At 42.8% G+C, this 14,629-nt stretch overlaps 1 protein-coding gene across 1 annotated transcript in view; it reads right to left on the bottom strand.

Annotated features, from left to right (window-relative positions):
• The window catches only part of IQGAP1 (IQ motif containing GTPase activating protein 1), a 488,190-nt gene that overhangs the window by 246,128 nt on the left and 227,433 nt on the right, over nt 1-14,629 (bottom strand). The window contains exons 12-14 of the mRNA XM_078683320.1: nt 12,345-12,508; nt 10,536-10,696; nt 10,109-10,233 (exon numbers count right to left, since the gene is read on the bottom strand). Coding sequence (XP_078539446.1) covers nt 10,109-10,233; nt 10,536-10,696; nt 12,345-12,508 — 450 coding nt within the window. The remainder of the gene's footprint in view (nt 1-10,108; nt 10,234-10,535; nt 10,697-12,344; nt 12,509-14,629) is intronic.

Raw genomic sequence — 14,629 nt, 5'->3', positions numbered from 1 at the left:
TGCCTGACACCCAATTTGCATATGTAATTTACTTGTAAGACCCTAATAAAGTGGTACCACATGTACCCATGGCCTGTAAGTTAAATTTACTAGTGGGGCTGCAGCACTTATTGTGCCTTCCACTTAAGCAGCCCTTTAAGCAGGTCTCAGGCCTGTCATTGCAGCCTGTGTGTGCAGTTTAAAGCTGCCATTTCGTTCTGCCAAAAATATCTCTTGCCAGGCCCAAACCTCTCTTTTTAATATGTATATGTCACCCCCAGGGTAGGCCCTATGCAGCCCACAGGGCAGGGTGCAGTGTATTTAAAAAGTTGGACATATACTTTTAAGTTTTACATGTCCTGGTAGTGAAAAACTCCTAAATTTGTTTTTCACTACTCCAAGCCTACCTCTTTTTTTTTAATAACATTGGGTTACCTTATTACATTTAATAAGTGGTAACTTCCAATAGGGAGCAGATGGGAATATCTAGTTTGGTGTCTAAAGAATTTTAATTGAAAAGCCTCTTTAATGGTAAAGTCGGATTTCAAGCCACAATTCTAAAAATGCCACTTTTAGAAAGCTAATTTCTTGTCCTAACCATTTGGTGCCTACAGCCTGAATCCTAGGTTACATGACTAGATGTAGCTGGCAGTTGGTCTTTGTGTATTGCTGTCAGACAGTGAGACAAAGTGAGAATAGGTGTTGACAGGATGGCCATCTCTGACTTGAGGGGGGTGGTGGGGAGGAGCATATCATAAATGCTCTGCCTGAGCATACTCACAAGATAAGCTGGGGGCAGGGAGTGGGAAATTTAAGCACCTCTGGGGGTTGAAACCTCTAGAAATGTCTCCTACTTCAAAGTAGGCACCAGGTATAAATATTGGAACCTTAGACTCAACTCTTCAATACACTCCTGGCCCTGTGGATACTACAGAAGGACTGCTGTGCTGTTCTACTGCCAGAGGGACTCCTACCCCACTGGCCCTGCTACTCTGCGGCCCTACTAGCGGAGAAGGATCTGCACTCCTCATCCCAGCGTGAAGTGACTCCAAAGGTCAGTTGACTGTCCTCTTGTCCTGGAACCTTTGTGCGGTGTCTGTGAAGCTCCTACTAATAAAAATACAAATTCTCAAGTATTAGGCTCTTCGTGATGGCGAACGGGTCTGTTTGCACCAATATCTGTCCGCCAACGCGAAGCTCGGGTGAACCCAACTCTACGCGCCACAGCAATGCCAAGCAAAATTAGATCTCCACTTCATGCTACAGCACAGACAGCCCACGGTGACTGCCAATGGGGACCTCCAGCAATAACCATCCGTGACGTACGCAGGATCTTTGCGCTGAAGCGCTGACATTCCGGGGCGCCCGGCCTGCTTTTTGCGTTACAGCAAAAACCATCTGCGACGCAGTTGTTGCCTCTCGCGGCGACTTACACCGGGAACTTGACTCTTCGTGCCAAATTTTGAAGGTAACTCTTTAGGTGGGGTTAAACTGATCCCTGTATCCGGCCCACTCTCCATCATGGTCGGCCTGAACTTGTTTCTTTCCCCTGGTCTCGCAAGACCAGACAGCGAGAGTCGCTTTGTGTTTTTAGGACCTTTACTTACTGGAAATCTTAAAATTGCATATCTCTGGTTCTACTGATTGGATTTGTTGTTTTGGTCTCAAATATTTTATTACATTTTACTCTATTTTTCCAATTTGGTCTGAGAATTTTCTTGTGTTGTGTTTTCACTTTATTATTGTTTGGAGTGCTGCATACATACTCTACACCCTGCCTCCAAGTTAAGCCATACTGCTTTTATGACAAGCTACAAGAGGGTCAAGCACGGGTTAGTTTGTGGTTTGCTAATGTTTCACCCTAACAAGAGTTGTGGTTGCTGCCTGAATAGGTTTTCACCCCCTCAACCAGTGACCAAATTTCCTACAAGCCCCATCGCCTTTATCTGTGGTATATCACTGAATCAAAGAGAAACCTCTTGAAATGTAGAGGAAGGGTCACTTCCTCTAGTGTGTCCCACCAGCTCACAAGGAATGCAGTAATTTACAAATCTGTTTGGGGGGGATTACCTCAAACCTCATGTTTTCATCAGGCAGGTCTTCGCTTCCCAAAATGGATCCCATGGCCCTCCATTTGATGTACCAACACGGGCGCACTTACTCATTGTACATTCACAGCACGCTTAACTATCCATCACTGTTGCCTCCATGCATTATATCATTACAAGTACACCAACATTCAGTACACTCATTTAGTCTGGGCACGCTGTTCAACAGTGAAGCTTTCCTATACTGTACCAGGGTGGGGCATTTGCAAACACACACCCTGACAGTACACACACTCACCATGTGAGCCGCATAACGTTTCACCCTTCAAGTATTGTACTTCACGAAAGGCACCCATACATCCAACATATGCTTCCATTGTGCACGCACTGTACAACACTGCATCTTTCATGTCATGTTTTTCTTAAAAATGCAAAATGAACAATTGATGGACAGAATTTTGAACAATGCAAACATTTACTCCAGTACAGAGTTCTGGGCTTAAATGCATAGTTTGTTTGCTCCACATGACATCCCAGTTTAAACCAAGCCATACGCAAATCAGTCTTGACCCTGTTCCCCTCGGGAAAAGTCCAGCCTGAATTGCCAGGCCAGGTTCTCCCAGAGTCACTAGATTAAAGCTAGCCTGGCTGATGAGGAGGTGATGCCCCGAAGCCAGTCCCAGGATGCTTATTTACGGTCCAGGGAGGACCTGGATTGGCCGTGCGGACTGGACTGTTCCCATGAGGCACAGGGTCAAGACTGATTTGCATATGGCTGGGTCTAAACTGGGGTGGCATGGGGAGTAAAAGAACAATGGATTTAACTCTGATCTCTTGACTGTGGGGGAATGTTTGGATTGCTCTGCATTCCATCCATCATCTGTGTGTCTTTTGCTTTATGTATTTCTGCAGGTATACATACACTCAAGCACATGCACTAATCACACAAGTACTATACAGTAATGCTCTATCCCTGTACTGTACCCTTCCCAGGAACACAGACGGCAGTAACTACTCCTGTATTGCACAGCACTCCATATCTACCTGATGTAGGCCAAAGGTGAGTTAAGCACCAAGCAGCTACATTTTTTAAATGGTGCGTGAGTCTGTAGGCCTCACTCTATTTACACAGGGTAAAAAGGTCCTATTCACTACTACTGGTCACTTCACTGTATGCTACCACCACCGCGCCCTAACTAAATAAATGATTCACCCATGGGCGAATGAGATCAGAATCAAGGTAAAAAATAATGACGTGTCAAATGGTGGAATTAATGTGATTACAGTGCGCTAGACAGATATAGAATATCCTTGCAAGTGGTGGCATCACCCTGGAATATATCAGGAACAATTCTGTACATTTATTTTCTGTTATATATATATATTGATTGGCTATTAAATACCGCAAGATGAATATAATTTCGCATGGTAGGTATTTAAGACTGGTGATATGCCAAGTGGCTCATGATTTACAAATGGTATTGGGACCGCCACAATATTTCAGTGAAGTGACACAAATTTTTGCCTGTAGTGCATCAAGCTTCTACTGGATGCACTAATCATTGTAGCGGAGATAATGGATTTGCTTCTTAAGAGAAGCAGTGTTCCTGGGTAACTGTGGCACATCATGAATTATACATATAATTCATAACTGTTTCTTCAAAACCAGTCCGTGTATCTGCAAAGTGCTCTGTTGCGGTCGGCCTGAACTTGTGACTTTCACCCGGGCTCGCATAACCAGATAGCCGCGAGTGGCACTTGGTGCTTTTAGGGGCTTTACTTACTGGAGATGTTTAAAATTGCATATCTTTGGTTCTACTGATTAGAAAAAAGTGTCTTGTTAGCCAACATATCTGGAAGATCGCGGTTTCAAATTTACAAAAAAACATTGAGGGTGGGGTGTCTTGAGGGAACGAGGGAGAGTACAACACCCGCTACTTTTAACACCTTCTATGGGACTGTGAAGTTCAATGGAAGAGCTTGTTTGGTCTATCACAACTGGGAGTTCATATTGTTTAGAGGCAACTATGTTGGAAATCGATAAGAAGCACTACTTGAAATTATCAGCAAGAGCTAAAGGAACTTTGATTTGTCAGTTTTAATTGTCATGTCAAGCTCCAGGCAGGTATTCTGGTGTTGCATATCAATAACTGTCATTGCTGCACTTTGGTTTGCACAATTCACAGTAGGGCTAAGCTACGAGAATTGTATTTTGAAGATATCACAAACAAAGCCTGAAACTTTATCCCTTCAAACTGTTATCATTTAGGTGCAACCCCAGCTTTCCACTGCTATAATGCATTTTACATCTATTCCTATGTCAACTTTTTTGTATACCCTACAGGCACTGAAGGCCAGATGTGTAAATCTGCATCTTTACTGTGGGCTATTAAATGTTGTAAGAAACCGCCGTTCCCCACTGATCTACCAGTAGCCATTTTGGGGTCAATTACTAAAAAGAATAAGCACAAGACCATATGCAGTATTTGGAAGGGACAAATTACCATGTTCATATAATATGTGCAATTGAGTCAAAATCAGTTTACAGACCTTTTGAATTCTCAAGAAGTCCTACAATACTAGGCACCATATTTCTAGTTCCCTTTTCTGACACAGAGTCGCAGAACTGAAAACTACTTCTTGAAGCTTTTCTTTGAGCCACAACTGTCTGGTGCAATACATGGGCTCGTAGACTATCGGGCTACACCCCACCCTCACTAAAATGCATCAGAAAAAGGACCACAAGCATACATTCATCACCTACAGCTTAGAGGTTCATGAGAGGCTGATTGCAAATGTAGCACTTAATTCCCTATGATTTATCTTTGTCCTGCTCCTCCACACTGCCTCCCTCTTTCTTGCTGCAAATGGGAAGATTACCCAGCATCAGGAATGACAGACAAGGGAGGTGGGGAAAAAGGCAGCATCAGAGGTTCATTAGGTCTAGCTGAACATTAGTTCACATCCCCTGCATCTCCTCCAGCATCTGTCATTGCCGATATTTCTAATAGAAAATACTTGAAAATGCGACTGAATTTGCTGTTGACCCACAGAAAAGTACACAAATAAGTTGTGAGAGGACATGACTCATCGACCACTTTAAGGACTTGCACTGTAAGTTATTCATATTCATCTTCTAATGGTAGCTTGCCAGCATCAACAACATAATGGGTGTTAAGAAGCTAGTCAGAAGAACAAAGTTCCTTGGTAGTATATAGTAAAACTGTACGGCGCGGGAAACACCTATGTTAGACAATATCTCTCAGCTGAGGAGGAATGTAAAAAGAATGAAGGCTAGAATCCATATTGATACCACACACTACATTTTCAAAACAAAAGGCAAAAGCAGCAGTTTTAATGTGAATAGAACCAGTAATTCACTTACTCATCACTCAGTTTTAGCTCAAATGAGATAAGTCTCAATAGAAAAGCCTGATTTTGCAGGGATGTTGGAAATGTGGAAATTATTTCCTTGAAAAAGTGGCAGCAACTCATCGATTTACCTCTGCAATTAGACATGGTGGTGGATGTCCGAAAACGTACCAAACTATCCAGATTGTCTAAGGAGAGTCATATCTAAGCGAAGGCTAATTCCTAGGGACTTGGCAGGCATGTTAAACAATTACTGGACAAGATGAAGCGCTCTTCTTTTACATCATGTCGTGAGACATTTACCCAAAGGAGCCAGGGTGTCTTCCCCTAAACTCGACCTGCGGTGCCAGTTCAGAGTCAAGCAGTTTTAAGGATCCTTTAACATCCATTTCTTTCAATATTTTATTTTTTCGCCCAAGACATGTGTTTTACTCTTTGAGCGCTCTTCGACGTAGCACAGCAGAGACTGAGTGTCATACCTGTTTGCTGTATATCATTTACTGACCAGCGCCTTCTTAATTGTCTGTCAAACATTTTGTAATGTCATGTAAAAAAGACTTTTAGAGCACACTCCTACCAAAAAGGTATCCTAATTACAGAAGGGACAGGTTTTCAAAGACTTTCCAAAAGACAACAGGTGAATAATGTAACGGATGAAATGCAGGAGAGATTTCCTGGTTTTACCAGCAATGACAGAAAGTCTTTGCCACCAATACAAGACCGGTGGACCCTAGGAACAGCCAGAAGACATGCTTTCATGGATTTGAAGTTTTGAGCAGGACAGTCATTTTGGAAATCATGCAGCAAATAGATAAGTTTAAAGTGATGCAGACGACCCGTTTGAACCCAGGCAGCCATCGCAACGCCCTTCGAGACAGGGAGGTAGAGAAGTGCTCAGGGTGATTCAATGCAAGGAAGGCACCTCAATTTGGAATATGCTGGAGATGAGTCAGAATTGATACAGGATATAAAGAGTAAAGAATTACAATAGTCCAGTGCACTTACTTTTAAACACTGGTGAGTATTTATGAGAGTACACCACATGGTGGCACGCTCACCCTTTTTATTTTTTTAAGCACTGCACAAGTGTTTAGCAACGCAAAAATAATAAAAACTCGGATTCCAGACCGTCCCTACAGCTTGGGGTGACCCACAATGGTGCAAAAAGTAACGGTAAGATGGTTAGTAGTTAATGCTCGCACTGCCATTCAGCAGAAGTGGCAGGATCTGATGGTGTTGCGGGCTGCAGGCAATACTTCTTTATATTTGTATAAATTAGGCACTGATAGTAGCATGCACCACCAGAGTTCGGAGTAGTTGGGTAAACACGGTCAAATCTTGTGGACCAATTTCAGCAGGCTAAAGAAAGTGGAAAAAAGTTTTTTGACTTGAAGTAATCAACAAAAGGTCCTGATCGAACTGCAACCCAAAACTGCTGCCCGAAGAAACTGAAGAGGCAGTGCCCATCTGAGTTTGCCTCAAACCTGCAGAAAGATCTCTTGCACCCAGACACCACTAAAACGTCCATCTTACCTGTATTTAATTTGAGAGAGTTGGTGCATGTATCATTCCCCTCTGGTGCATGGCCATTGGACCCCGGACTACATTTATACAACAACAACCTCCATACGACTGCACTCCAGACAGGGCTGGCACTCTCCAATAGCCTGCACTGCAATGAAGAGAAGCTGCGGCCTTATCCTCACTTAAGCAACTGTAGGCGCTTTGCAACACATTGCTTAAGCATTGTACAAATCTTCTAAAAGTGGCGTTTAATGATACCTAGTAGGATAATATTGTTTGTTAATAGTGGATACCCTTGGATCTACCGGGCGCTTCAGTGCTGTATACACTTACAACATGGACCAGCATGACACTCGATCTCATGAAACCATACTAGGATAGGGTATGCTTTCTTTGTAGATCTGCAACCTGCCATGCCCTCCCTTTTATTCTGCAATCCACGTTATGATGCTATTAGCTCCCTTCAAGTGCACATGTGGGTTTAACAAAGCACCACTGAAACTTTTCTTTTGTTTTATTTTATATTCCGTCTTGATAAAATACCGTCAAATAAATATACCGTCAAATAAATAGGCAATGTATTTCAGTAATTGTGCTGAAGAAACTGCTTCAGGACAAGCTTGTTTAAATCAATATGTATAATTTGATTTAACAGAGATATGTTCAATGTGGAGAATCTTTTTTAAAGACTTCAAATGCAGACTTACACAATCGCACTTTTAAGGGAGTGATATTCACCAATGATGCTTTTTCAACAAAATTGTTGCATAATCATGTTGAAGGGAAAAAAAATAGCCGTTACAAACGAGGATTGATATATCACAATGAGAGTGTGTATCCCTGCAACATCCTTAGACAGTGATTGAACTTACAATTGCGATCAATAAAAAGAAGTTTATCCATAAATAGAATTACACACATAAATTTAAACAAACGAGTCCAAAACAAGTTCTTCCAAGAAAGGAGATGACATGTTTTGTCTGGCTGTTGGGCCATCTTTTATCTTTAAGGAATAAAGAAGTGCTTGATGGTTTATGTAGGATGCTGCTTCTATGATATGAAGCAATTGGCAATTACATTGGTGCTATTCGTTTGGCACGCGTGCTATTGCAGCTGATCACACTGTTTACGCACCACTGAAAACATAAAGGGCTGTGTGGTACTCTTTAACCACAGCTGCTATTGTACATTGTTTACTGAAACATTTGTTTTCCAGTTTTGACCTAGTGTAGCACCAAGCATAGGCTTCCAAGCCTACTGAGTCTTCTGCTTTTCAGACTTTTTCTCCTAAAATCCCTGATCCCCCGAGAGTTACAGGGGGATAGTTTAAAACAGTTAAAGCACGGATGACATTTTCACCCAGGAGTGGAGACCGTCATGATGTCTATGCTGAAAGCGCTGCAGACAGCTTTGAGGCAAGCTCAGCATACAATGGCTCGATGGGAGGGCTCCGCCAGGTAATCGAGACTCCAATTACATATAAGGAGTGTGGTGTGTGGAGCCTACAAAATAACTTGATACTTGCACTAAAAGCAATGTGTGTACCCAACTACAGGCCCTAAGGTTAAATCAGCAGACATGACCACAGAACCTTCTGAGCTGGCATACTATAGATAATGTGAATTCGTAACTCTAAATATAGTAAAGATAAGGCAGCTCAGAGGATTAGGTTTCCCTGATTTGGGCCACGAGATCCTGAATGGATGACTTGACTTTCAGCTTTTCAATACAACAAGGTCTCCCTAGGAAGAACATATGTCTTCCAGCTGGGATGAGCATACAGGACAGAAGCACAATATTTGTATTTTCATACAGTAGAGTTCCCAGAGAGTACTGTAGCTAACCTCAACGATAAAGGGTGGTGATCACACTTGGAAGGAAGACGCTGCCTGATTGTTCGCTCTGTTCTGGAGGATAGATGAATCAACATTATGGTTAATAGGATTCCGTAACTCCCCTAGAAGGCCAGTGAGCGCCATAAAATATATGCAGTCCTGAAATAACGAGTTGCAGCATTTCTAGGTGGTTATGTGACACTGTATGAGGAGTTTCTTAAATGTGCATGTATCTCTGCCTCTTACCCCATAGTCCTTATTTCATTTAATTCAGCAGTTTGAGACATAGTGTTCTGTTATGTAAGGTTGTGCTGATAAAGTTTAATTTATGGGCGTGTTAAATGACATATACTTGTGTGTTTCTGAGGGTGTGACAGAATATCTTGCATTTATACATGTTAGTTTATTGGTTACGTACTGCCATCCTACTTATTCCTTTTGACAAAAAGATCTGAAACTACAATTGTATTCCTCTAAGGAGGGAATGATGCTGCTAGCGTCCAAAATTTTATTTAAAAAAGAATCCCTAACCCCACTCACATATTTGACTGAGTTAGCATAGTGCGGTCAAAATAATAAACATGGAGTCATTCTCCACAACACACACTCAACTAACACATTTAATTTAAACCAGTCACTTTCTATTAAGAGTACCAAATGGACTAATAATGGTCACCTCACCAAAAAAGTAGAGCACAGACTATTAAAAGTACACTTGATTATTTTAACTCTCTATTTTTAGCACACACAAACAGCCATCACTTGACAGCACATATTAAATAACACAGCAGCTATACAGATAGCTAAACAAAAAACATGTGTACCAACTTGAGAGAATGAAATTAGACGATAATACCTGCATGTTTCACAAACATGTGCATGGGTAGCGACTAACTACTCAAAGACTATAATATCATTAAACCAACTCAGTGTAAGATTCAGAGCGAGCCTGAAAGTGCATTCTGCTTTCATCATTTCCTACCTGACCAGGGGTTTTAAAACCAACCCTTGCTAAACTGGTGTCTCAGCCATGCCACCTTCTCTTTCCCCACTATAATTAAATGGGCATTGTTTGCAGTATCACTGACTACGCTTCACATCAGCTGTTCCGTAGTATGAACAATATAACCCAGTCATAGAATTTCTATTTAAGCATGCGTTCTGCTTTCTCACCTAATTATCATTATCCTAGTAAAGCAACCTTCACTATTTATTTAATTTGTCTTCACTCTCAAATAAATACTCTAAAACCTCAGATGTAATGATGCTCTTTGTCTATGTGGTTCCATTCAATGCTACCTAGCCGTGGCTCGTGTGTGTGGATTGCCCCTGTCTGATGACCAAACTTACTTTCATGTTCCTCGTGCACCACAGTATTTACACGATCCACAGACCCTTGGATGTCATTCCACGTAAGGAACTCATTCCCTTCTTTCCGTGCCTGAGCTTTCAGCTTCATCAGATCATCTATATATCTAACAAGTAAAAAGCACAAACATAAAAGTTAGGGAATTAAGAAAGATAGAAGAAAGGTTACAGGAGGGAAGAAAAAGGCATGGAGTCAAAGAAGTCCACAGGTAGTCATATCTGCAGTGTGCAGTCACTAAGGTAGAGAAAAAAGCAGCCACCAGCAAAGTGTTTGATAAGGAACAAGAAAAGATTAATACACTTTAGGCTCAAACAAGAGACGTAAATTGGGAAGGGAAACACTTGGTTAGAGCAAAAGCTCAGAGATATAGGGAACGTGTGTATCGTGATTTACAAAAAGTACACAAACCTTTGAGAGTTTTCATCCTCAATGTTAGTGAGTCCAGTGACAGGGTTGAATAATTGTTTCCAGACTGTGTTCACATCTCCAGTATCCAAAGCCCTGTTAATCAGCGCCACAGAGGACAGCATCTCTACAGCCACTGACAGCTCTGGGTGGGTCAGGTTACCCTACAAGCAAAAAGAACATAAACAAACAAAAAAGTAATGTATTTGCACGTGGTAGTGGTTCATTCAGTCCGTACTCCTGCTGCACATTTAGGGGTCCACACGAGATCAAAGACTGGCCTGGCCACAAGCATAGGTTGATGCTTTGGTTTCTTGTGGTGACAATGGTTAGCACAGTGACACATATTCTGCTCTATGTGCATGACTATTCCACTGTAACCACCCATCATTCAGCCAGAATGATGCATAATATGGCCATGGAGGCATCTCCAGGAGACCTTTCATTCAAAGTCACCCTACAGTGAACTATTAAATTTACAGAAGAGACGCCCTGCACCAGAATGTCAGTAAGTGTTACACATCCATCGTATCTGCACAGGGAAACTAGACCCCTTTGAACTTTCTGCCTAAACAGGCCAATCGGACGAAGAGAAAACACAACCTGAATCGCTTATGAACTTGACAATAACTTCTGGAAGGTCATAAGACAGACATGGGTTTGAACTTCAGGACTCTTTGAATGCTACCCTCAACATGGTGCACGCGTGCAAACCAATCTAACAAACGTGTCTCTGGATCTTCGGCCAGAGCAGCTTATGCCTCTGAAAGATCTCAACACAGCAGGCCACACGGTCCACAACAGCAAACGATGGACCTCAATCTTCATGGAGAAAGCCCAAAGCCATTGCTCAGCTTTCATATGAAATAGTGAATGCCACTCAACAATACCCTCAGTGGATCCTAGGTCACATCTGCTCATCCGCAAGAAGGTGCAAACTTTGTTTCAGTCACTTCAGTGTTTGAATAATTTGTACTAAAATAGTTTCAAATTTGAATTTCTAGCATATGACTATATAGTCATGTTTGTATCTCTTCCCTCTGAAAAGAGCGAATCCCTGTGGCATTACCACCTCCAACAATGGGAGAGATGTTTGGGAAAGGATAGAGTTGACCATAGATTCCATTTGTGGGTGGAACAGCACTTCTAGTCTGCTACGGTGAGGAGTACCATAAGCGGTCTTGTCTATCCCAGTGGGCTACAGACACACTTACAATTAGGAGGATGGTATCCAAAAGGCAGCTATTCCCAGGCCATTGTATGAACTGCTGGGCAAAGTACAAAGCACACACCAAATCCCTGATCCCAAAAAGAGGAACATTCAGTTTGCTTCTGAGATCAGGGAACCGTTTGGGGGTTTGGTAATAGCCTATAATCTGCTGCTAGGACCTTTTGTAGCGGGTGGTGGAGTCCCAAAAGCCACTAGGAGGGATAAAGGAGATCTCCTCTCTGTGAGACTTTTGATACCTTCTTCCAGTCTGGTTTGCTTCCTTTTGTCAGACTATGCCTATTTTTTCAGACAGAAGCAGCCTACTTCGACACTGCGTTCTGAGTGAGAAAAATGTCACCAGACATAGTAGGGAAGAATCTTGAATTCCTATACATTGCTATCGCTTGAAAGCTGCCACCACACGCAACAAGCCAATGGCCACTTATTTTGCTATTCTACCCATAAGGTGTGGGCACACGGGCATGCATCAAAATATGGTTCGGCCAGTATGCATTCATGCAATTGCCTGCTACGTTTTCCCAAATATTGCCAATACCCAGCTAACGTGAAGGACAAGCAGAGACTCTGATAATGCTGCTCACCTCTGGACTCTGCTGCTGCAGTGTGGCCAATTCTCTTTGGTAAAGTTCGCCAGCGAATGGATAAACCTGGGGCAGCTGGGCATCAGGATTCATGAGCTCCGACACGGTCTCCTCAGCAACTCCTTTCCGAATGGCCGTATTTATCCTTACCACAGCTGCTAGCCCTAATGAGAGATGAAATATCTTAAAAATCAACACCACCACTTAACAGCACTTCTCACTTCATGACTTACACTTATCCCCAATAATTATTATTTAAAAACAAAAATATGACAATAGGAGATGCAGTATGCAACAAGCATTGGCAAAGCTAATAGGTCTCGCCTTTTGGACCTACTGACTTTTCCGGTACCTTTAAGCCATGCTTTATAGCATCCTTGATGCCGTGCAGCATGGTTTAATAAGAAACAAAAGCGCATTGCATCATTTTGTAGGCGCGTGCACCAAGCATGTATCCACCTCCAAAATAATGTGGCTGCTTTTTTTCCTTTTTAATTGTCAATCCAACTCACCAAATGAGAAAAAAACATCTGTAAGATAATTTTTGGGAATACAGGCGAGGAAGCATGCAGAGCAGGGGTGAAGAGTACATGAGAGAGAGTCTACTGTGGAGCTGGGAGGGGGAGAAGCACAGGGGTGAGTATGCAAAACAGTGGCCCGGAGCACACGAGGACAGCGCATTTAAGAGGGGCATGAGGGATAAACTCAAGGCGAGAGATGGCAGCGCCAAGCGGGTAAGAGAAGCACATTATGGGGACACCTGGCCATTTCATGAACTCTTGTAGAATGCTTAAACAACATTGTGCTGCTTCTTCGAGCTGCTTGCATTTTGAGCACAAGGGATCTTTCCGTGCTGCCCGCTGCTGTGTGTGGGATCTGTGAGGGAGCCTTATACAGACCCTCCAGGATTTCGCGATTTGACGCGAAAACGGCACTTTTGTAAAAATGCCGCAATTTTTTTTTACAAAAGTGCCAGCGAAATCCGCACTTCTGTAAAAATAGCGCAGAAATTTTTACAAAAGTGCCCGCGAAATCGGCAATGTACAACCCCATGACCTCTTTCCACTGTGAGGGAGCGCTGGGTCTGAATCTAAACCAACTGGCGACGAGTCTCACAGACCGCCTGAAGACTGCCGCCAGGCGTGGTTTATTCCAGGAGATACTGATAGATAAACGCTTGACTGACAAAGGCCACCAGTGATTTCAGTAAACAACACACAGGGAAAATGGGGTAGTAAGCGATCTACAAATGGGATTACAAAACAGTGAGAGGCCAAACATTTTCTAGGCTGGGCTCGTGCATGGACTCTTCGAGCCAAGCCGGACCCTTAGATCGGCTCGTGGTTAATTTATCGGCTTGCTCACCTCTGCTTAACAGAAATATTATCCCTGGGCAGAGTTAACATGTGTCTTTAATTCTTCTGCAGTAAAACCAGGGATTGTGTGCTAAATTATGTATATTAGCTTGTTACAAAATGAGGAAAACGTGACAGGATTTTTTACAAATATTCTTCCCTTCTGCAAATCAGGAAGTAAACTTTGGTATGTGGGAAGAAGAAACCAGAAATATTATGAGCTTTAAAATAAATGGGCAGGGGTAGGATTTCAAAAGGTTTGCATACTAATATAGGCAGTTATTTTTCTCACTGTGGGCCTTCTCGGACCTATTGAACGGGCCATGACCTGTCCACGAAAGAGGTGTCCAGCCGCCCTCAGGCGACAAAAGGGTTAGGGATGTGCCAAACATCGGTCCCGCGGTGTGTCAAAAAGTGTGGTAACTGCTACCAACCTATACTAAAGGAAATGGAGGATTGCATTTCCAAGGGATAACAGCCTTCACCCGTGGGCTGCTTCCAAGATGATAGACGGAATGTTGCACATTGGCAAAACATATACTGCTTACGACACCTGCACTGCACCTGTTCTTGGTGTTACTAAAGCTTACAGTTCTGCTTTAATGCGTTACCATTGTGTTTGTGAAGATTGCTTAAGAGTTTTCAATAAGCAATGTCTCTGGCGAGTCAGGTTTTGCTGGTGATGATGAGGGCGCAGATCAGACAGGCTGACACGCACACAAGATGAGGTGTCAGCATCAGGTAAGGGTCAGGAGGCACTGAAAGGCAGTTTTCAAAGTGAGCCAGTTTTCAAGGTGAAAAGCAGTGGTGTGCTGCTGTACTGAGCGTTGCTTCCCTGTCTAAGTCACTGATGTACTGAGGCTGCACAGACTGTAGGGCAGTGTGCCCCAGTCACGATGACCAAGTGCACACATACAGCTGCAATAGATT

Source organism: Lissotriton helveticus, chromosome 3_1, assembly GCF_964261635.1.
Source record: "Lissotriton helveticus chromosome 3_1, aLisHel1.1, whole genome shotgun sequence".
NCBI lineage: Eukaryota > Metazoa > Chordata > Amphibia > Caudata > Salamandridae > Lissotriton > Lissotriton helveticus.
The sequence above is the reverse complement of the archived record's forward strand: the minus strand, read 5'-3'. Positions and strand labels throughout refer to the sequence as shown.